At 40.7% G+C, this 24,604-nt stretch overlaps 1 protein-coding gene across 1 annotated transcript in view; it reads right to left on the minus strand.

Annotated features, from left to right (window-relative positions):
- Positions 1–3,046: 3,046 nt before the first annotated feature.
- Positions 3,047–24,604, minus strand: part of SLC10A6 (solute carrier family 10 member 6) — a 28,404-nt gene continuing 6,846 nt past the window's right edge. The window contains exons 2-6 of the mRNA XM_045880820.3: positions 16,642–16,760; positions 15,020–15,108; positions 12,298–12,473; positions 9,266–9,423; positions 3,047–4,829 (exon numbers count right to left, since the gene is read on the minus strand). Coding sequence (XP_045736776.1) covers positions 4,615–4,829; positions 9,266–9,423; positions 12,298–12,473; positions 15,020–15,108; positions 16,642–16,760 — 757 coding nt within the window. The 3' untranslated portion in view covers positions 3,047–4,614. The remainder of the gene's footprint in view (positions 4,830–9,265; positions 9,424–12,297; positions 12,474–15,019; positions 15,109–16,641; positions 16,761–24,604) is intronic.

A 24,604-nucleotide genomic window follows, 5' to 3' on the forward strand; every position in this document is an offset into this window, starting at 1 on the left:
CTACAGTTCAAGAATGTCAACAGAGGGACGCCTGGGTGGCTCAGTCGTTAAGCGTCTGCCTTCGGCTCAGGTCATGATCCCAGGGTCCTGGGATCGAGCCCCGCATTGGGCTCCCTGCTTAGCGGGAAGCCTGCTTCTCCCTCTCCCACTCCCCCTGCTTGTGTTCCCTCTCTCACTGTCTCTCTGTCAAATAAATAAATAAAATCCTAAAAAAAAAAAAAAATGTCAACAGATACATAATTATCCTGGCCTTGCCTTCACTGAAAATGGCTGCTTCAGCTCCAGCTATTACATCCACATTCCAGAAAGGAAATAGGATTGACAAGGAGAAAGGTCAGTCAGTGCCTGGGGCAAAAAAGCAAAATTTTCCAGAAATCACAAGCAGACTTCCCCACTTCTATCTTAGCAAGAACTGTGTCACATAGCCATCTCTAACTTCAAGAAAGCTATTTTTAGCTAATCATATTGCTGTCCTGAACAAAATCTTGGTTCTGTTAATAAGGGCAAAAGAAACAGTAGATAGAGGGCAGCAGTGAGCAGCATGTACCTTTCCATTTCTGCCAGTTTCCATCATTCCTTAGTGGCTAACACTGTGTCAATCTTTTAAAGATCTTCCTGACCCCAGTAATATCTGAATTTATTACTGTTGAAAATTCACAGACAGGAGGTATTTGAAAGTAGTCTTCAGCTTCATGAAGAAGACTACATATTTTATCCATTTTATCCATTCCCCCAAAATTAAGTATACTCTAGAGGTCATGCTAAGCAAACTCTCAGGACACTTACTGATAAACTATGTTGCCAAGTTTTTAGCTTAGCTCTATCCAGCCGAATGAGTAATCATTCAGGTGGGGCTCCTCCAGGTGGGCAAAGCACACAGGCTGGTCAGAAGGTTGCTTAAAGGCTAAAATATGATTCATTGGGGCGCCTGGGTGGCTCAGTCAGTTAGGCATCTGCCTTTGGCTCAGGTCATGATCCCGGGGTCCTGGGATTGAGCCCGGTTTCGTGCTCTCTGCTCAGTGGGGAGCCTGCTTCTCCCTCTCCCCCTCCCCCCCCCCACTCGTGCTCATTCTCTCTCGCTCTCTCTCAAATAAATAAATCATTTTTTTAAAAAATGATTCACTAAACTGGGTTAGGCTGAACTCGCCTTTGTACTCCAGGATGAATTGTGGCTGCACAAGGAAGGGAACAGATCACACTTAATGAGCACTCCCCACACATTGTACCAAGTGTTTTCTACTCTCAGGGTGTTCAGGACTGAATGTTATCACCCTTTTTAAGAGAGGAAACAAGTTCAGAGGGACTGTCACTTGCCCCATGTTGCCCAAATAACAGAGCTGGATTCAATTCGAAGTCGGCCTAACTTCAACCCACAACTCCCAAGGGGTCCTAGCTCTTGAAGTGGAATACAGCGAGTAGCCCTGGCAAAGCCCATGTTCTTCCCACTGCTATGCTGCCTCAACTGTCTGCCTGCTTTTCCAGACATAGGACTGAACTCATTCTTAACATTATTTCTCTGGCCCCACTTCTGAGCTTCACATAGGCGCTGGCTTTCATGAACCCATGATTATTTTTTTGTTGTTTAAAGATTTTTTTTTATTTGAGAGAGCGAGAGCACGGCGGGGGGGGGGGGGGTGCAGAGGGAGAAGTAGACTCCCTGCTGAGCAGGGAGCCGACCCGGGACTCAATCCCAGGACCCTGGGATCATGAGCTGAGCTGAAGGCAGTCGCTTAACTGAGCCATCCAGGCGCCCCATGAACCCATGATTATTTAGACCAGTGAGAATACAATTTATTCAGTTAGGGCTTTTGTTTTTTTCTTTTTCAGCTACATTCTTCGTGCTAAAGATAATGTGTAGCCTCCAGGGCAACTTGACTGTGTCCAGTTCTCAGTAACACGTCTACAAACCACTCCTGGAGATGACAGTTTTCTGACAGGACTACTTTCAAACCCTTACATTGATTTGTGTCATGACTGTCTTAAAGGATGGCTTTTAGTGGTCTTGTCCCCAGACCTGTCCTGACTGTGGTAAATAATGACCATGTACTTGGTGTTTTCAGAACAGAGCATTGGATTTCACCACTTCGTGTTAGGTGCCCATTTAGAGAAAAATTTAGAAATTCATTTTTATGGATTATTTAAAATTCATGTTAATGCTCATTTTAGAACTGGGAATTTCTGTTAATGCCCAACTCCACTAACTGCTCATCGCAGGGATCTATTCCCACTAGACTCTGAACCCTGCCAGCAGGAACCCTTCCTGCGTGTTACCCCTGCATGTCCTATGGGCCTATACAGCACAGACTAGCTTCTTGACACATAAACATTCATCAGGTAGATAAATGGGAATCCTCAAGTAATAAAGCAGCAGTTGAAAATTAACAAACATGTCACAGTCTGCATAGCTCTTTTCCATAGAAATATACTTGTGACACCTAATGGGGCTCTTTCTGTACTACCACAAAGGCGTTCTTGTCATGAAAATACCACAGTAATCATTATCTTTTTTTTTTAAGATTTTATTTATTCGACAGAGAGAGCACAAGTAGGCAGAGAGGCAGGCAGAGGGAGAGGGAGAAGCACGCTCCCCACTGAGCAGGGAGCCCAACATGGGGCTCGATCCCAGGACCCTGAGATCATGACCCGAGCCGAAGGCAGACGCTTAACCGTCTGAGCCACCCAGGCGCCCCAATCATTATTATTATATTAACTCACAGGTTCTTGGGAATACTTACAAAATAAAATTGTAAAGCACTAAATCTCAAACAATACTTTCTTATACATTTCAAAACTTACAAATAAGAATAGACAGAGAAAAATGGAACTACCTAGAGTCCCACATTATATAGGAAGTTGTGTGAGAAAGGTGGCATTTCAAATCAGGAAAGATGAATGATTCAATATATGATGTTGGAACAATTAATTAACTGTAAAGAACTAGATTCTTGGGGCACCTGGGTGGCTCAGTCGTTAAGCGTCCGCCTTCGGCTCAGGTCATGATCCCAGGGTCCTGGGATCGAGTCCCGCATCGGGCTCCCTGCTCGGCGGGAAGCCTGCTTCTCCCTCTCCCACTCCCGCTGCTTGTGTTCCTACTCTCGCTATCTCTGTCTCTGTCAAATAAATAAATAAAATCTTAAAAAAAAAACTAGATTCTTAACACACCATACAAAAACGTGGATTCAAAATGGAATAAACATTTATATACTTAGTTCATAAAAGTCATAGAAAAATATATGGGAAATATTTTTAATAATGTAAGAAGAGGGGGATGGGTTTTACCTACTGCCAGACAGTACACACAGCAGAGAGTAAATATGTTGTGCAAACCCGAAACAGAACTTCCTGCAAATACATTCTCAAAAAAAATACTATCACAATTCATAATCCACACAAAAATATAAATATTCTAACATTTGACAGATATCAAGGTCAAAAAGCATTTTTTAAAAGACTAATAAAGCTGAATATGCAAAAAATACAAAATTTCTACATCACAAAAGACATAGAAAAACAAAAGATAAAAGATTAAAAGTAGGTAAAATGTTGACAAAACAGGACAAAGGGTCACTATTCGTAATGTATTACAATGTGTCAATCAAAAAGGAAAGACTACAATAGAAAGGCAAGCAAAGGACATGACTAGACAAGTGAACGTGAAAAATACTCTACTTCAGTCATAATTTTTTAAATGCAATCTTAAATGAGATATTTGTACAAATCAGAATTGACCATTCCTTAGACTGGTGCAGGTGTGGGAAGCCAGCCCCACTCAGGCACTGCTATACATCATCGGACAGCAGCCTGTCCAACATTTAATGTGAGGTTAGCCTGGCATTTCAAGTTGCAGGAAGTGATTCTCCAAAAATACTTGCACAACCGTGTGGGTATTTGTAGCAGCATTATAATATTAATAAGTTCAAAGCTATCTAAATGTCCATGAATAAGGAATGGTTAAATAAATTACAGTCCTTCTATGCAAAGGAATACTTCTATGAAGCCACTGTTCTAAAGAATGAGGTAGATCAACAAAGACTGACATGTCAAGATTCTCCATAATATGTCATTAAGTGACTTATGAAACAGTATACATGGAATGATCTCAATGTTTCTTAAAATGATATAACCTATAAACAAAGGCTATACATGTGCCTATGATTAGAGAGTGAAAATACAGGGCATTCACATTTTAACCTCAAGTGGTTATTAATTCCCTCTACACTTTATTACATCTAGAATCCAAAAAGATTTCCAAGCCCTTAAAAAATAACAATCATTTCAGAAATGGCCACTTTTTTTATGAGAGCATAGGCAGTAGGAGGTGACATCTAATCCAGAACGACTTCGCATAACAACGGGCGTTACTCTTCACTGCATGAGAAGATAAGAACACACACAGCAGCCAGTAAATATATTGAGCAAACCCCCCCAAAAAAACTCCCTGAAATAGGTGAAATACATTCTCAAAAATGGATCCTATGACAATTCACAAACCACATGAAAATATAACTATTCAAATATTCCCACAGGCCCTGCCAATGAGATGCATGCATCAGCTCCTCACTGTCTTTACTGGCCACTGAGTAAGATGGAGACCAGTCAGGCCAGCAACCCTTACTAGGTACAAGAAGAGACATGGCTGGTTGACTCAAAAGCTGTGTGGAAATCCATTGGCACTGATGGCCCAGGAGTTATGGCAACTTCTTCATTCACCTCCAAGAAAGCACCAGTCTCTTTGAGAGAAGTAGATTTCTTTTTATGGCAGCCTTCTGCATAATCTGTGTCCTTTTTTCTGTGTTCATTCTTCAATCTCCTCTTGTACATCTTGTATGCTAGGTGTTAAAACATACAAGCATTGAAAAATCACTTTAGCAAAGACTATAATGTAGTACTTTGGAGCTCTGTTTGCTTAGGGTCACATATGTGTAAACACACAAAAATGAAGGGGAAAAAGAGAGGAAAAGAGATGGAAACTGGGGTTCTGATTCAAAAACGCAACATAAGTAGGGTGCCTGAGTGGCTCAGTTGGTTAAGCGTCTGCCTTGGGCTCAGGTCATGATCCTGGGGGCCTAGGATTCAGTCCCGTATCAGGATCCCTGCTCAGCAGGGAGCCTACTTCTCCCTCTGCTTCTGCCTCTCCCTTCTGCTCATGCTTGCATGCTCTCTTTCTCTCTCTCTCTCCTCTCTCAAATAAATAAATAAAATCTTAAAAAAAAAAAAAGAAGAGGAAGAAGGCAACATAACTAGATACTAAACTTACCTCCTCCCATAGACACACTAAATTCCTCTGGAAAATAAACCCGAAAAACTGTCAGAACAACCTCATCACATCAGACAAAAGGGAAGGAACCCACGTGGAAGTAGGTAGGAAAGACTGAGATAAAATCTCACCATAAGCCCCAGACAAGGCCACCCACAATCAGGAGGGAACTCAAAACATAGAGCTTCTCCCTCAGAAGCAAAGGACTCATACCCCAGATCAGACACACCAACTTTTAATATAGGCATCTGAGAGACAAGCCTCCAAAACATCTGGCTTTTAAGACCGATGGGTCTGGTACCATGAGAACCACAGGGCTGTGCTGAATGGAGGAACTGCAAACCAACTCACCTGCCTTAGGACTCAGCCCAGGAGCAGCCCTTTGAAAAGTGCCCAGAACTTTATGTAGAAGAGACTCATTTCTTCATTTTACAGCATTAAACTGAGGGGCAGGAAAAGACAGACATCTAGGCCCAGGAAGAGAGTTCCATAATAAGACAAACTCAAAGAGAGCCACACCAAGATAAATCATAATTAAAATGTCAAAAGTTAAAGACAAGGAGAGAATCATAAAAAGCAGCAAGAGAAAAACAATTTGTTGTATACAAGGGGAAGCCCTAAGGCTATTTGCAGATTTTTCAGCAGAAACTTTGCAGGCCAGAAGGCTTGGCATGATACATTCAAAGTGCTGAAAGGAAAAAACTTCCAACCAGAAACACCCTACTCAGCAAAGTCATCATTCAGAAGTGGAGGTGAAATAAAGAGTTTTCCAGACAAGCAAAAGCTAAAGGAGTTAATCAACACTTAGAAGAAATGTTAAAGGGACTTCTTTAAGCTGAAAAGAAAGGGTACTAACTAGTAATGAGAAAACATATGAAAGTATAAATCTCACTGGTAAAAATAAACATACATAAAAGTAGTGAATTAATCGCTTATAGAGCTAGTATGAAGGTTATGAAGGTTAAAAGACAAAAGTTGAAAAATAATCATAACCACAATAATTAGGTAGGAAATATACAAAATAAAAAGATGTAAAATGTGACCTCAAAAAACATGTGACCTCAAAAACATAAAACATGGGGGGGGATTAAAATGTAGGGCTTTAGAATGTGTTCAAACTTAGGTTGTTATCGGCTTAAAATAGATGGTTATAAATATAAATTGTTATATGTAAGCATCATGGTAACCACCAAACAGAAATCTATAGTAGATACACAAAAGAGGAGGAAGGAGTCTAAGCATACCACTAAAGACAGTCATCAAACCACAGAGGAAGAGAACAGAAAAGAAGAAAGGAACAGAAGAAAGGAACTACAAAAGAGCCAGAAAACAATGAATGTCAATGTCAGTAAGTGCATACCTATCAATAATTACTTTAAATGTAAATGGACTAAATTCTCCAAACAAAAGACAGAGAGTAGCTGAATGGATTAAAAAACAAGACCCATTTCTACACTGCCCACAAGAGACTCACTTCAGGTGTAAGGACACAAACAGACTGAAGGGGAAGTGATAGAGATGTTTCATGCAAGTGGAAACCAAAGAAAGCTGGGGTAGCTATACTCATATCAAACAAAATAAATTTTAAAACAAATTGTAGAGAGACAAGGACATTACCTAATGATAAAGGAGTCAATCCAACAAGAGTATATAACATTTATAAATATATATGCACACAACATAGGAACACCTAAATATATAAAGCAAATATTAACAGACCTAAAGGGAGAAATTATCAGCAATACAATAATAATATGGGACTTTGACACCCCATTTACATCGATGGATAGAACATCCAGACAGAAAATCAATAAGGAAACATTGGCCTTGAATGACACATTAGACCACATGGGCTTAACAAATATATACAGAACATTCCATCCTAAAGCAACAGAATACATATTCTTCTCAAGAGCTCATGGAACAGTCTCCAGGATAGATCATATGCTAGGCTACATAACAAGTCTTAACAAATTTGAGAAGATTAAAATCATAGCTAGCCTCTTTTCTGACCACAGTGATATGAAACTAAAAAATCAACTGCAAGAAGAAAACTGGAAAATTCACAAATATGTGCAGACTAAACAATAGGCTACTGAACAACCAATGGGTCAACAAAGAAATCAGAAGTGAAATAAAACACCTGAGACAAACAAAAATGGAAATACAGCATACCAAAACCAAGCTCATGGAGATAGAGAATAGATAGGTGGTTGCCCGGGGCTGGGGGGTAGGGGGTATCAGTGAAGGGAGTCAAAAGGTACAAACTTCCAGTTATAAAATACATAAGTTATGGAGATGCAATGTACAGCATGGTGACTATAGTTGATAATACTGTATTATATAGTTGAAAGTTGCTAAGAGAGTAAATCTTAAAAGTTCTCATCACAAAGAAAAAAAAAACCTCTACATATGGGGCAGATGTCAACTGGACTTACTGTGGTGATCATTTCATAATATATATAAATACAAATCATTTGTTGTACACCTGAAACTAATATAATGTTGTATGTCAATTATACCTCAATGAAAAAAAGAGGAAACTATGGAGCAAAATAACTCAATGTATCAAAATGGCTATTTCTATCTGGAATGGACCATTTGTGATTGAGGTCACTGACAGCTCACCCATTCATACATTCAGGCCACTGGTGGCTCATCCACTCAGTCAGTCAGTCAGCCAACAACACCTGTGGAGAGCTTGCTTGCTATGAGTCAGGTGCTCTCCCAAGTGCTGGGAGGTAGCTGGGAACAAGCCAGACATGTTCCTTGCCTCACAATCTCACTAAGGAGAAGAAATTAAAACTTAAATCTAAGACCAGGGAGTTTTATCCTGCTAAGATTTCTCTTATTTTTTTTTTAAGATTTCTCTTATTTTGTGGTAAAATTAAACCCCAAGTATTCCTTATGTTGACTGTTATACCAGCAATCAGTATCTAATCAGTTATATCAGTATCATTGAGTATAACTCAGACCCTGTTTCCTGATAACAGTGAAAATTGCAATGGTCCAAGATTAAAATATGTGTGTGTACCTATTGATGTCTTTTTAAAAAAAGATGTATGTATTTACTTGGGGGGGTCTGGGGCAGAGGGAGAGAATCTTCAAGCAGACTCCCCGCTGAGTGCAGAGCCCGACACGGGGCTCCATCTCACTACCCATGAGACCACAACCTGAGCCGAAACCAAGAGTCAGACGCTTAATGCACTGAGCCACCCAGGTGCCCCTACTGATAACTTTTTTAATTTACTTTCTGTGAACCCATCTAGTGACGGACTCTAAAAATGATGTATATTTGGCTGTATGGATTGGTATATATCCCATATATATGATATATATGTATACAAATATGTATTTCAGGACCTGTGTATGTTTCATATTTCATAGTTGTAAAATATTTCACAACCATTCAGCACAATTCTTAGTCACAGAAGCATTGTGAAATAACTTGGCATTTGGAAGACCTTGTGGCTCTTGAGGAAACATAACAAATGTCATTTTGAAGATAAATTATTGCTCATGGAGACTTATCGAGTCCTAGAATCCAAGTTCTAATAGTGCACTGTTTTTTGTGAAGCAATGTTTGTTTATAATTATAAGCCTACTTTCACATATTTTTAATATTTTGCTATGAAAACAAAGGAACTTGTTTGTACACTTTATTTTCCCCAGAAATGTCAGGCTAACAATGTATCACAAGAGTAGCACATGCAGGGGTGCCTGGGTGGCTCAGTCGGTTAAGAGCCTGCCTTCGGCTCAGGTCATGATCCCAGGGTCCTGGGATCGAGCCCCACATCGGGCTCCTTGCTCAGCAGAGAGCCCGCTTCTCCCTTTCCCTCTTCCTGCCGCCCTGCCTACTTGTGCGATCTCTCTGTCAAATAAATAAATTTTTAAAAATCTTTAAAAAAAAAAAGAAAGAGTAGTGCATGCAGGGTCAGATTGAAAAAGAAGTTAATAAATTTGGTTGACAATTTTCAATCAAATCTGCCCGATGGGGGCTCTCCTTACCTGCAACAATGAGAAATCCGTCCAGCAGCTGGAAGAGTCCATAGGCCAGTGGGAAGCTAAGCATCTGGACCAACTGCTTGGCGGTGAAAGACAGCTGGAGCATGGTGACGCACATCTGAATATTCTGAGCTCCAGTTTCTAAGGAAATTGTCCTGCACCTACCAATGAAAACATTTTTCAAGAGTTACTAGCAATAAGAACCTTCTTAAATTTTTCTCTTCTATATAGCAATAAATGTAAGCTATGAGCTTAGGCCACTAAAAATGTTTACTCATTTAATAATTACTTGCTGAGTATGCCTGCTCTGTAGTGGTCTGCTGAGAAGCACTTCGGAACAGGACCCTAGGAACCCTGCCCTAGGAATCTGGGTAGAAAGACAGGATATACACACAGGAAAGGTCCAGTAACAACACAAGACAAAATATGATCGAGGGTCAGGGAGCTGCTATAGAAATTCAGAAAAGTGGCATAAATGGTTAGAAAAGGCTCACAGAGGCAGAGGCACGTGAAACAGTGATGTTGGGAGGGGCATTTAACGTGGGACAGTGGCTGCAATTAAGGTTCCAGGGACAGGTGTGAGCTGTGCCTACCAGGAGGCAGTGCATATGCCGTGAGCCAATCTGCGTGGAGTGAGGGTTGGAGAGGACAATGAAAAGGTGAATTCAAGATATGAAATACTATAAACTACACAACACTTGAAGGTAAATATAAAAACCCTAAATGAAAACCAATATCTAAAACCAAATGTCTAAAATTCTTTCGTGAAAGAGTTTAGGAACACAATTTTTCTACTTTCTACTTTTCTGTATTTTACTGGTTTTCTAAATGCAAACAAAAGAGAAAGAGATAAACCTCGCTTGAAAAAGAAAAATCAGGAGGGATTAAAAGGAAGACATAAGCAGGATGTTGGGGGCTGGGTTAAGCAGTCTCATCTGTCACCAGTTTATAAAGGGGGACTTCAGGTTTCTATAGATGGAAAAGAAGAGAGGAAAGAGGTGTTTCAGAATATAAACCAGCATCTCTAGGCAAGCTGGTGTGGAACGTGGAGGTAACAAGGGGAAGTATAATGTGGGAATGAAAATATTGGTCCAGGGCAAGTTCTGCATCCCTTATTTTATATCTACTTACTCTCTTGCTTGCTATGCTTTCTTTAGCCCACTCTCCTTTCAGACCCCTGTCAATTATTTGAATAAGCCGCAAAGCTGGACCTCACACCTGGACTTATTCACAAGATAAATGCAGTATCTCAATCCTGATCCTTCTCAAGCCATCAGGTATGAAAAAAACAAGATTGTTAACTACATTTTGCCATAGGAATACTTTCTCTCCAGATCCAATTATATTTCAACCACTCAACAGTCTGTTAGTCTGTCCTAATTATTGCCTTTGCAAACAAACCCCGGTTCAAATCCTAACTCTGCTACATTCCGGCTCTATGAACTTGGTCACATTACTTAATGTCTTGAAGGATTTGCTCATCTGTAGAATGAGGGTATAAATAGTAAATACTTCTCAGGCTTGTAGTAAAAAGTAAATGAGATACAATAGGCAGAGCCTTACCCAGTACCTGGGATAATCCTAAATGTTCCCCAAGTAGACTAGAAAGAGATTTCCTCTACAAAATGAAAATCAAAATGGGGCACCTGGGTGGCTCAGTTGGTTGAGCGACTGCCTTCAGCTCAGGTCATGATCCTGGAGTCCTGGGATCGAGTCCCGCATCGGGCTCCCTGCTCATCAGGGAGTCTGCTTCTCCCTTTCACCCTACCCCCCCTTGTGTTCTCTCTCTCTGTGTCTCAAATAAATAAAAAAAAATTTTTTTTAATCTTTAAAAAAATCAAAATGCATACCACTTTCTATTCTCTTTTACTTAAATCTATCTTTTAAGCTTTTTCATTTCCCAAACTCCACCTTTGAAGTTCAACTACCTAGTTCACTTTTCTTCAATTATTTTTTGATTTTAGAAGTGGTGCATACTCATTGAAAAACTCAGGAAATATACCCCCCCCAAAAAAAAATTAAGAAACTAAAATTACTCCTAATCCTACTACTCAAAATTAAACAATATTAGAATATGGTGTATTTCTTCCAGTACTTTTCCATGCATAAAATTCTTTTGCTTCCTTCCACAAAATGGGAATCAAAATGTATCCCTTTTTCTATTCTCTTTTAAATTTATCTTTTAAGTATTTTCCAAAAACATTAAAATTGATGCATCATATTCTATCACATAGACACATTATGAATTAAGTATCTCACTATTGTTAGATATTTAATTGTTTCTATTTTTTATATTTATAAATAACACTGCAATTAACATCCTTGCACATCAATATTCGTGTGCTTATCTGAAAGTCCTAGCTTCAGGACAGATTTCTAGAAGTAAAATCACTGAGTGAACAGCTATAAATATTTATAAGGCTATTGATATGACTAAATTGCCTTCCAGTGAGTTTTTGCCAATTTATGTTCCCTCCAACATTATATGTTAATACTCATCTACAGACATAACAACATGGAGTATTATCATTTTTAATATTTCACACATTTATAAATTATATGCCCCAACTTGTAATGATACTATTTCAGATAAATTCCTATATTATTTCTCCAGTTTATCCTTTCTCCTCTTGCCCCTTATAATTAGCACTTTTACAGAATTTGGCACAAACTGTGGATAAGTGCTTAATCTCTTGAATTTTGCTCATGCCCTGGAATGATCTCTATATTTAATGAAACCATCTCACCCCTATCTAATTACTAGAATAAGAAGAGAAATGTGTCCAGATTTCAACACATGGTGTTAACACCCCAATCCTAATTTCACAGATTACAACTTCCCATCAATCTGGCCTTTGCTCTCATTTACATAAGAATTACCATGATCTTTTCAACCTCTTTATGATGAGTTGTCCTGTTCCATCCACCTTGTAAGTCAAAACTCTTAATGTCTCCTGACAGAGCCAGGCAGCAAAGCCTGCCAGTGGCCAAGTGTTTATCCTCCTCAAAAAAGTGTAGGGATCATTTAACTGTACCTCTGCCAAGATTGGTGGGTAAGAAGTGCCAGCAGAAAGCCCGTGACATGGCCAATCAAAGGAAAGATGAAACTGATGGTCAGAAGAGTGATGTCTGAATTCCAAGATCCTTTTGCCAACACCACACCAGCAACTGCGACCACCAAAAGGAGGACCCCACCAACAATGGCCCCAATCTAAAGCAAACCAATAAAATAAGTACATGTAAACATCGTGGTCTTTTAGGTCTATTTTGAAAAGTCCGTCACTGCTCTAAGAAGCTGGGAACCTAGATGTTTTGGAACAAAGAAGGGACTTACCACCAAATCCAATCTCATTTTACAGAAAAGAAACTTAAGTTCCAAATTGGTCAACTGACTTCGTTAAGCTAGAAATTGGTGAGGCTCAAGACAAATCTAAGCCTTATTTTATGATCAGTATTGTTTCCCTTGAAGTAGAGGATTTTGCCAGAAGGATTGGGTAGTGGAGTTTTTCATGGATAGGACAAATTAGGAGACAAGTGAAAACTGACAATAAGCCTCCAGTACCCCTACACGCACTTCTTAGATCCTTCGCTGGTAACTTCTTGTCCGAGGTCTGCTCTGCCTGGCCATCTGCCATCTCTTCCTACCACCTCCTCGACTGCCGATGGCTTCTTACTGCCTTGGTTCCCTCCCTTCTCTCCTCCAAGTGAAATGTACCCATTCTTTACTAGACAATCTGGGCTGACATTAGTGTAACATAAGTACTGACAGATACCTCTTTCCTCTCCCAAATGAATACTGTTCTTCCTTTTGTTGTTCAACAAAAACAAGAAATCAACAACAAAAAAAGAATTTCCAACAGTTTGAGTTTTAGATCAGAGAGAAAGGAAGCCAGACCCAGAATATTTGGAGAAAATTAAGACTTTGACAAGCTCCCATTCATACCATGTAGACAACAAAGTATACACCTAGTATGGCATCAACCGGATTTAAAATGATTCAAGGTGTGGAAGAAGGCCGTCACGGGGGAGCAGAACAAAGCAAAAAACAATCCAATGCACCATAGATGTGCTCTGGGATTATTTTTACTGCTCAGCACAAAGACAGACTGGGCCCCTGCTTAAATGGAAGATGTTAGAACACACAAAGAAGTCCTCTGTCAAAATCCCTCTTTGTCTTTCTATCAGAAAAGATTTCAAAGTTTAAAAATACACCAAGAGCAATGTGTTCAGAAAATGTACCAGATCTAAAATTAAAAGAGGACCAAGAATAGAAAATGAAAATGTATCAAAACAATGATTAAATTATCCTAGTTTTTTACTAAGGTGCTCCAGAATATTTATGCATATTATTAAATATTTTCTGCCACCCATCCTATGGAACAGACAAAAGAAAGGGGTTTTAAATCTGCTCCTTACAGATAATAAAAGTCACCTACAGAAAATTTATCTCATTTCTCCATTGGCACTAAGGGACTAAGAGAGGATCTGGAAACACCAAAATTGCTCTAACAAAATCGAGTACTTGATAGTACTTTATCAGAAATAGAGTGTTTGAAAAGTAAGAGGTGCCCACGATCACACTCTGTCCTCTTGCTTTGTAAAGAAAATGACAGCGTGCACAGCCGCACTGGAAATTTTCTCTTACCGAAGTCACAGTCACCCACCCAGATGCAGCCCAAACGCACAACATTTAAGCCTCCCTCCGGCTCTCCGCCTGCTTGTCAAGCGCGCCTCCCCCTTCACGTCATCGGAGGAATCGTGGGAGCGGCTCCGTCTCGCGCCGAAGCCAGACCGCAGCGTCCAAACTTTGTGCGGCGCTGGAGTGAGCGGTGCGCGCTGCCGGACGGCGAGAACCGACCCATAAACCCCAAGCTACAATGAACTGAGATGTATTTGTTGAACCTCCAATTAGCCCCAAACGTTTCTTTCTCTATGAACGTAAAATGGAAGAAAAGCATCGTAAACATCTTCAAAAAGCAGCACGTAACGCAATCTTACATCTTCTGAAATGATACATAATTGGGAAAATGGAAAACACCCTAGGATGTTGACACCTCTGTTGAGAGTGCCTCAACGTTTTTTAAAGCTATCCTGATATTTTTAAAAGTCGTTTTTAGATATCTTTAAAAGTTGCTTCAGAGATCTTTTTAAGACAAGGACATGTGCTCGTCCCTCCAGCAGACAGAGGACAAGGCCGGGAAGTCAAGAGGCGGTAGGAGGGTCCCGCTGCTTCATCGCACGGCCAGACCCCTCAGGGCAGCCTGCACGCTTTCACGTGGTCAGCAGCCCTTGTTCGTGTCTCCGACAAACTACAGCCTCGGAAGCTTCTCCGGGAATGCTTCTGAAAAACCGCCCTACTTTTTCATGAAGCCACCCCTACTCTTCACCCTGGGGCCCCGCGGCCCGCACACCTGACCAGCGTTCACCTCGAGAGCACCTGTGTGAAGCCCGGCGAACGGCTGCGCTCTGGGTTCTCTGGCCACACACCCCCCCCTTGGCTTTCCTGTCACTAAAGCAGGAGTCCCACACTCGCCAGTGTGTCCTAAGCCTCAGTGTGTGGGCTGATGGGAGTGATGGAGCATGGCTGACAAGAGCGGAGGAAAAATGGAGGTTAGATCCAAAAGTGTAAGACATACAAGGAAAACTGCTGGGGGTGGGGCTGTATCCAACTGGCCCCTCCGTTCCAGTCATTGTCCCCGACCGTCTTTCCAGTCTCTGCGTCTAAGGATGCCTTAACCACCATCGGGAGCTGCTTACCTTGAGAATGATTTTGGATTGCTTAGGCCACCTGTAATTCACGTAGATACCGAAGGCCACCGGGATGGTCAGGCACACAAGGGTGATTCCTGAAGAGAAGAAAAACCCATCAGACAGTATCCCCTCTCACCTGGACTGCCTGATCCTCAACCATTTCTATTTCCATTAGATAAAGGCTTCACTTAAGGCTGCATTTTATTTCTGCATCCACCTCCAAATATAAAGAAAGACAAAAATCTTTAGAAGACGGTCTTTGAAGGGTATACGTTATGACTGAATGCCACTATTCATGTCCCATCATTTCTCTCTCAAAAACCCTCTGACGATGACATGGAATTTTAGAGACAACCAGAAATGTAAAACTTAGAAAACAGGAGGAGTCTTCAAAATTCTTTGGTTGCTGTGCATGGGGTCACCCCTCTACGACAACAGCTCTTATTTCCCCCATTGGAAGCCAACGGCTCCTCTGTTTCACATAGTAAAGAATACCTATTGCAGATATTAAAACAGTGTCTGTTACACATACCAAAGCAATTTCTCATATTCTCCAAGTGTAGCCAGGTAACCCCAAGGTGGGTGGAGAAAAAAATGCCTTTTAATTAGCCCAAGTGAATAAAAGCATTGAAGGCAGGCTCAGCAGAGCAGAGATCCACTTGCTTCCAAATCTGGCCAAATGCCTGCAAAACTGGCTGCAAAGTTATATGAATATGTTGGGCTTTAATTGTTTACAAGTGCCTTGTAGAATATATTACCAAAACAGAATATGCAAACAACTTACTGATCAGAAAAAGTTGCGTATAAAATCATGATTTCTAAGATTTCACTCAAATTTTACAAATTCAGTGGGCTCCAGCTGTTATGGGAACATGGCTCTATTCATGTTTTTGAACTATGGGCCATGGTTGCAAAGCCCTCCGAGTGATTACTTGAGACTCCAGACTGACAGTTTTAAGAATCATAGTTTCTGCCAATTCTCCAAAGACTCTGAGCAAAGGAGAGTAACCATATCATTTCCCCAAGGTTTCTTCCAAGCCTAGTAAGTCGACTGAGATCTCTAGAAAAAGGGCAGAGTTTAATGAGAAATGACGATCTTGAAAGGAGATATGGAAGAAATATGGGTATGGTTGTGGCATGTGGATATGCTCTAGTAATCAAAAGGAATCATTCATGTTGGATCAGTAAAAATGTCAAGGCTCCCAGGCCATGTGAAAAGTGGAGCTGCGGGAAGTCAAGTCTCATTAGACCCACTGTGATCCAGTTAACCTTTGGATCATAACAAGACTGAAGCTTGGTAGTGCATTGTATAAGCGTGTTTTTAATAAGTAACTTCTCTTTATTTTCAAACGTGGACTCTTGTAAGGTTAAGAGCTTGGACTTTGCCATTAGATCCCAGAGTCAGAATTCCAGTTTTTCACTGATCAGCAGCTCAAACCTGGTGAAGTGACTTAACTTCTATCATCCTAAAAATTTAGGAAGTGGAACTGGTCATAGAATCTATATAGAAGTGTTGGAGAATCTGTGTATTTAAAAACCCACATAGAGGACCCACATAACAAACCACAGCTATTATCATTCCCATCACCATTACTATTACTATTCCATTTCACAAGCCCAGTACAGACCTATGTTCTGATACGGGATGGTGAGAGTCTGCTCGAGATTCCAGGACGAGGTGTAGAGATACAGGCAGAGCGGCATCATTCCCAGCGCAGCCACTGTGGAGCAGGTCGTCATAGTGATGCTGAAAGGGAAAGTAAAATGATGCTTAAGAGGAGGGGTTTGAGGGACGCCTGGCTGGCTCAGTGGGAGGAGCGTGCCAATCTTGATCTCAGGGTCATGAGTTCAAGCCCCACACTGGGCATGGAGCCTACTTTAAAAAAAAAAAGGGGGGAAGAGTTTGAAATGAGGGATTTAAGTCCTGACCAAAAGCAACTCCCAGGACACACCTTAGAGATTACGTCGGGTAAGTTACTTGAAGCTCATTCCCGTCTTGTTATTCAACAAATGATGGCTGCATTTGTGGTTTAGAAAAAAATTTCCAGCAATATTTGATGCTCATCCATTAACTCATGTTTATTTGAGAATCTATTTGTCCTCAATGTTCTGGTAGTATAAGGGTTTTTTCTTCTTTATACAGTTTTTTTTCTATTGAGATATAATTCATAAACCATAAAATTCATTATTTTAAAGCGTTTTAATATATTCACAAGACTATGCAACATTCTCTATTTCCATAATTTTTTATCTACCCAAAAAGAACCCCACCCCCCCATTAGCCATCACTCCTCATTCTCTTCTTTTCCTAGTCCCTGACAACCAGTAACCCACTTTCTGTCTTTATAGGATTTCTCATTCTGGACATTTCATATGAATACCATCATACAATATGTGGTCTTTTTTGTGTGTCTGACTTCTTTCACTCAGCATAATATTTTTGAGCTTCATCCACATTTTAGCATGTATTAGTATGCCATTTTTTATGATTGAGTAATTTTTTTTTTAAGATTTTATTTATTTATTTATTTGACAGAGAGAGCACAAACAGGGGGAGGAGCAGAGGGGAAGGAAGAAGCAGGCTCCTCACTGAGCAAGGAGCCCAATGCGGGGCTCGATCCCAGGACCCTGGGATCATGACCTGAGCCGAAGGCAGCCACTAAACCGACTGAGCCACCCAGGCGCCCCATATGATTGAGTAATATTTCATTGCATGGATAGACCACATTATTGTTGCCCTTCCACTAAGTGATAGACATTTGAGGAGTTTCCACTTTGGGGCTATTATGAATAAAGCAGCTATGAATATTTGTGCACAATTTTTTGTGCAGATGTGAGTTCAATTCTCTCAGGTGGCTACCAGGAGTGGAATTGCTGGATCATAGCTGAACTTTCTGAGGAAATGCTATTTCCAAAGCAGCCGCACCATTTTACACAACTGCCATCAATATATGAAGGTGTTCTGTTAAAAAAGTTTGCATTAGGGGCGCCTGTGTGGCTTAGCCGGTTAAGCGTCTGACTCTTAGTTTCAGCTCAGGTCATGATCTCATGGGTCCTGGGATCAAGCCCCGAGGTGGGCTCCACACTCAGAGGCAGTCTGCTTAGATATTCTCTCCCTCTCGTGCTTCCCCCACTCTCTCTCTCTCTCTCTCAAATAAATCTTTTTTAAAAAATGTTTGCATTTTAAAAAGTTTGCATAAATATTCATAAGGAATATTGGTCTGTAGTTTTCTGTTCCCATAATGTCTTTGTCTGTTTTGCTACCAGGAGATGGGAAGAGGGCACATTTGCCGCAAGGCTAAGTGTTTGCCCAGCGTGAAGTGTTATAAATATCGGTCAGAAGAAGTTTTCCAAATACCACATGCACCAAGATTCCCATGGATAGAAAAGGGACCCCACAGCACAGATTCTCAGACAGAACAAGCTGGACAGAGCCAGAGAAGTCACAGAACCACAGCAAGAAAGAATTGATGTGGGATGCTAGACTCAATTAAAAGTTCTTTGAATTCTGATATTGTATAATCCCATGATTAGAAATAGGAATTGAGGGCGCCTGGGTGGCTCAGTTGGTTAAGCGACTGCCTTCGGCTCAGGTCATGATCCCAGGGTCCTGGGATCGAGTCCCACATCGGGCTCCTGGCTCGGCGGGAGGCCTGCTTCTCCCTCTCCCACTCCCCCTGCTTGTGTTCCTGCTCTCGCTGTCTCTGTCTCTGTCAAATAAATAAATAAAAAATAAAATCTTTAAAAAAAAAGAAATAGGAATTGAAGTAGAGTGGTGAGTTACAATAGAAAGTAAGATTTCTGGACTTCAAAATGGTGCTGTAGTTGACAATAGTACTTGTCACTTAGCATCAATCTGGGGGGACACATTAAGTTAGGGATGACAATAGGACATCCACCACAAGGATTTGGGGTGGGCAAAGGAAAAGTCAGATGCTATCAGCACTAGACACAAATGTGGCCATCTTGGGAAGTGAAATGTAAGTGCAGGAGCTGAATGAACCCAACCCAAACAGCCTGGCAAGAGCCATGCCACACAGCTTTACCAGGAAAACAAAGGAGAATAATCAGAACAGAGTTTGGGTCTTCATTGAACAAAGCTGGAATGATTTCTGACAGACAGTTCATTTCTCTTTGTCACGATTGAGATTATCTCCAAGTGAAAAGGATAACCAGTTTAGTACTGTGAGTCTTGAGGATTTGCAAGTACGTATTATATAGAAGTAAAAATCCTTCAGTTTAGAACGTTTTCCTTTTTTTTTCTTTTTTTTTAAGAAGAGGGGGAGGGGCAGAGGAAGAGGGAGGGAGAGAATCCTAAGCAGGCTCAGTGTGGAGCCCATGTGGGGCTCAATCTCATGACCCTGAGATCATGACTCATAAAGACTCTTGATTACTATACTTTTATTGCATCGTACGGAATGTTATTGCTTCATAAATTTATACTATGTTGTTTCTATTTTTTCCAAATATATAAAGCCTTATTTTCTAAGTCTTTAGATTTCTTAATTGGAGAACAGGACTTATTCACATAGTAAAATGCATAGCTTTGGTGCAAGGAGGAAAGTATGCTTAATGAGCGATCAGGGGTGTGGGGGAGAAAGGACCTTTCCGGCTCTGGACAGGGGTGAGGGAGGGAGCCACAGTGCGTATAGAGAAAGAGCAGAGGAGTGGATGGAGAGGTACGAGATCATGCTTCATGACAGCTGAGGAAAAAGAGCCCTCAAATGAAGGCTAAATGCCAACAGAAGATCAAAAAGATGAGACCCCAAGAAGTCGATTTAGGACCATCCAATCTTCCCCCAGTTTTTTGTGCCTCCACCCCAGAACCATCCTTTCCTCCCCCACCTCTACTCCCAACTCCCAACTCCCAAGCTCGGTCTGTTCTTTGTCCCTCTCTGGGTGACGGAACAAGTGAAAGAGTGAATCAGTAAAATTAGGGGAAGTAGGTAAATGGAAATCAGATATCCTTCAGGCCAATAAAATATTTTTTAATTGTGGCGGAGGGGAAATTACACAATCTGTCTGAGCACGTACGAACTGTTTCTGAACACTGTTAATGCTGCTCTATTTGACGAGGTGAGGCACATGGAGCATCACATAACACAACCCAGGAGTAGAGCAAGAGTTCATCCACCCGCCTGGAAACCTGGCAATATTCATCGTTTGAGTTCTCATGGCGGACCGCCTTGCACATAGTATTCACCCAGTCTGTGTCCATGGCACAAATGGCCAAGAGACTGAGAGGCAAACCACCTCCCAGCCCATGAGGGAGCCCATCTTTATGGGACACTGTAGAGCCCTGCTCCCAGTCTGATTATTCAGGGGATTTTCTATCATACTTTACATTGAGGGGTTTTGCTGTAAATATAGTATGATGCATAAACTGGCACGGGGCTATCAAAAGCATTTTCCGCCCAAACCCGGCTGGCTGTGGGCTTTTCCTTCCTCAATGTGCAGTGTTCCTCTCTGCACTGAGAATGTTCATCCTGGGAGAGCAGTTGGTATTGCCCTCTAGACATTTTTATTGGCATTACCTCATACACCGTCCCCTACACCGGTGCTTGTTTACCTATCGATGTGTGGCAGACTGGCCGACGGTGAGTTGCTTGAGGGCAAGGACCTTATTGGCCTCGCCATTCCTAGAACCTGGCTGTCTCATGCTATGGCACATTGGAGGAGCTTATTAAATAATTACTGAATCAAAGAATGAACCAATGTGTTGATACACTGGTGTTAGGACAATGTTCTCTCTGCCTTCCTCATATGTCATGTATCTGCAGGTGAACCTTGAAAATCTTAGTGAAATGATCCCTTTACACTAAATTGCAATGGCAAACATCCCAACAGTAATCCAGAAAAACAGAGATTTTCTACTAAATAACTAAAATCATGCTTTTCCAAGTACAAATGTGAATAACATTTTAAGGAGCAAATATTTAGCTGATTGGTGCCCTTTTCAGAAATCCAGACTTAGGGGGCACCTGGGTGGATCAGTCAGTTAAGTGTCTGCTTTTGGCTCAAGTCATGATCTCAGGGTCCTGGGATTGAGTCCCTTGTGGGGTTCCCTCCTCAGCGGGGAGCCTGCTTCTCCCTCTCCCTCTGCTCCTCTCCCCCCTCATGCTTTCTCTCTCTCTCTCTTTCTCTCTCAAATAAATAAAATCTTTAAAATTTAAAAAAAATAAAGAAATTCAGACTTAGGTAATTCACAAGTGATTGTATATTTCCCTTCTCTTATGTCTTTTAATCAGTCCTATTTTCTTTTTAGTTTTTTAAGTTTTTCTTTTACAAAGTCTTATTTTATAGTTGCTTGTTCGATGAAGAGAGGCTTTTTCTTTTCTTTTCTTTTTTAAAGATTTTATTTATTTATTTGAGAGAGAGAGAGAGACACAGCGAGAGAGGGAACACAAGCAAGGGGAGTGGGAGAGGGAGAAGCAGGCTTCCCGTGGAGCAGGGAGCCCGATGAGGGGCTCGATCCCAGGACCCTGGGATCATGACCTGAGCCGAAGGCAGATGCTAACGACTGAGCCACCCAGGCACCCCAAGAGAGACTTTTTCTTTGTTCTTTCTTTTTGCTTTTTCTTTTTAAAGCAATTACATATTACACCTTACTCAGCGGCTTGGTTGCTTTTTTTCTCCACTTAATCATAGATATCTCTTCAGGGCAATACATGTAGCTTAAACTCTTTCGCTTAAAGAATGCAGAGTATACCATAATCTAAATATGCCATAATTTCTTCAATCACTCCATTAATGATGACTAAATTGCTTTGAGTGCTTTTCCACTATAAACAAAGTTATAATAAACATTCTTATATGTATTTCACTTGAAATAATTCTTTTTTTTAAGATCTTATTTATTTATTTGACAGAGAGAGACACAGCAAGAGAGGGAACACAAGCAGGGGGAGTGGGAGAGGGAGAAACAGGCTTCCTGTGGAGCAGGGAGCCTGATGCGGGGCGAAATAATTCCTTTATTTTTGTAGAATAGACTCCTGAAAATGGAATTGCCATGTCAAAGATCTTTTTTTTTATTTTAATAGATACCACCATATTATTTTCCAAAAAGATTGTTACATTTCACAATCTTGCCCACTACAGGATATGATCAATCCCTTTTAATTCTCATGAGAACATTGAAAAATACATCTGTTATTTTATTATACACTTAACTCTCTAAGAGCTTGTGCTTTCTTTCATATTTGCTGACCTCTTGGATGTCCTCTGTAAACAGCTTTGTTTGTCTTTTTCTTCTCTACTTGTAGGAGCTCTTTTAAAATTAGGGTATGGATCATCATGTATAATACAAATAACTTCTTCAAACTTATTGTATATTTTTGACTACACTCATGGTATTTGCCATAATAAACAATTAACACTGAGATACTCATATCTGTCCATTTTTTTAATGGCTTCTGAGTTTCTCTTGTTAAAGATTTCTTCCTACCCTAAGGGTATTCGAATGTTGCCCCCACTTTTTACTTTCTTATAGGTTGATATTTTATATTTATATTTTTACCTCATCTAACATTTATATTTTATACAGTAAAAGGTCTGAGGCTAATCTCTTGTCTTCTGTATTGAGGGCCAAGTATGGCAATATTATTCACTAAATAATTTTCCACTAAATTGAAGTGCCAACCTCCTTATATGTTAAATGTCCAAATGTATTCAAAACGTTTTTTCTAAGCGAATACCAGACTTTTAATTACAGTGTTTTCATAGTGTGTTTTCACATACGATAGACCAAATACTTCCACTTAAATTTTTCTTTTCCAACTTTTCTTAGCAGTTCTTGCCTACATTTTATTCTATATGAAGTTTAAAATCACTTTACCCTATTAAGAAAGCTTACTTGGAGCCAACTTCTTCCTAACTAGAGAACAGATGAAGGAAGAAAAGCAGTTTGCCACAGCTTTCAAACCTCTGTCCATGAAGAGGGTGCACAGGAAGCTTTTTCAAATTCTTAGCCTATGATAAAGCTACATTCCTTGGCTCTTCATATTACTAAGTCCTGAAAGAAATTCCATATTACATCGCTTCAATCTTGAACTTCTGGAGAAGTTGCATAGCACTTTCCCACTGAATTGCTTTGCACAAACAGCAGAAAGGTAAGATTCATGACTGTGGGAAGCAAATGTGAGATTTCTATCAGACTGTTCTATATCCCTGATTACATAGGTTTCTGCTCTATCCTTTACACCACTGTTCGAGCCCATGGTGCTTGACAGATGGTGCTCTGCCAACTGTTAGAAATACCCACAGGGCGCCTGGGTGGCTCAGATGGTTAAGCGTCTGCCTTCGGCTCAGGTCATGATCCCGGGGTCCTGGGATCGAGTCCCGCATCGGGCTCCCTGCTCCTTGGGAGCCTGCTTCTCCCTCTGCTTCTCTCTCTCTGTCTCTCATGAATAAATAAATAAAATCTTAAAAAAAAAAAAAAAAAAGAAATACCCACAAAGGTTTTTTTCTCTCTCTCTCTCAAATGAATAAATAAAACCTTTAAAAAAATATGGGGCATATGGGTGGCTCAGTCGTTAAGCATCTGCCTTGGGCTCGGGTCATGATCCCAGGGTCCTGGGATCGAGCCCCACGTCAGGCTCCCTGCTCAGTGGGGAGCCTGCTTCTCCCTCTCCCTCTGCCGCTCCCCCTGCTTGTGCTCTGTCTCTCTCTCTCAAATGGATAAATAAAATCTTCTAAAAAAAAAAAAAGAAAGAAATACCCACAAAGCTGTAAGAGCACACAGTGAACATGTGTGAGTACAGTGGAAGTCACACGTTCTACTGCCATGAAATCCCAGTGCAGTGTAAACGGAGGATGCGGCTAACCGGGTCTCTTGGCTCTTCACATACAGGAAAACTGTTGGCAAAAGCTGACTTCATGTAACAAGATTCCACTTGCACTGAGAAGAATGCATCATCATTCCCAAACTATTACAGAGAATAATGAGACAGCTTTAGCAAGTCTGGACAAACAGGTAAATCCTGCACCTCCCTTAAAACAAGGAAATGGCATATTTATGCAGTATGTTAAAGTGCGGTGTCTATAAGTATACAATTTTGCAATTGGATTTAAATTATTCAAATGTTGTTTTAGTATCAAACTAATGAAATTAGGAACTCTGACATTCAAAACTATGAAAGTACACACTTGCTTCTCCACTGGAAAAAAATTAAAAACCATCTGGCTAGGCAAATGGACATGGAGTAGGCTATCAGCTTAGGTCAACAGGCTTGGCGTTAGAAAAGAGTTCAAGGCTAGGTTTTCCATCCCCCAATATAAATGTTATTCCTATCTGCTGCCTCTCAACAACAATAACTAGGATTTATTGAGCACTACCTGCTAAGTATTACACCTCATGCTTTTAGATATATGTTCTCTTTTCATCTATACAATAACCATATGTGCAGGTATTTTTTTAAAAGATTTATTTATTTATTTTTGAGGGGGGGAGGGGCAGAGCATGAGGGAGAGACAGTTTTAAGCTGACTCTGTGCTGAACGAGTAGCCTGACATGGGGCTCAACCTCAGGACCCTAAGATCTGAGCCAAAACCAAGAATCTGACACTGAACCGACTCCACCACCCAGGCGCCCCA

The sequence above is a fragment of the Mirounga angustirostris genome, unplaced genomic scaffold, assembly GCF_029215605.1.
Source record: "Mirounga angustirostris isolate CCGP_5_RB_7025 unplaced genomic scaffold, mMirAng1.0.hap1 SCAF_2, whole genome shotgun sequence".
Lineage (NCBI taxonomy): Eukaryota > Metazoa > Chordata > Mammalia > Carnivora > Phocidae > Mirounga > Mirounga angustirostris.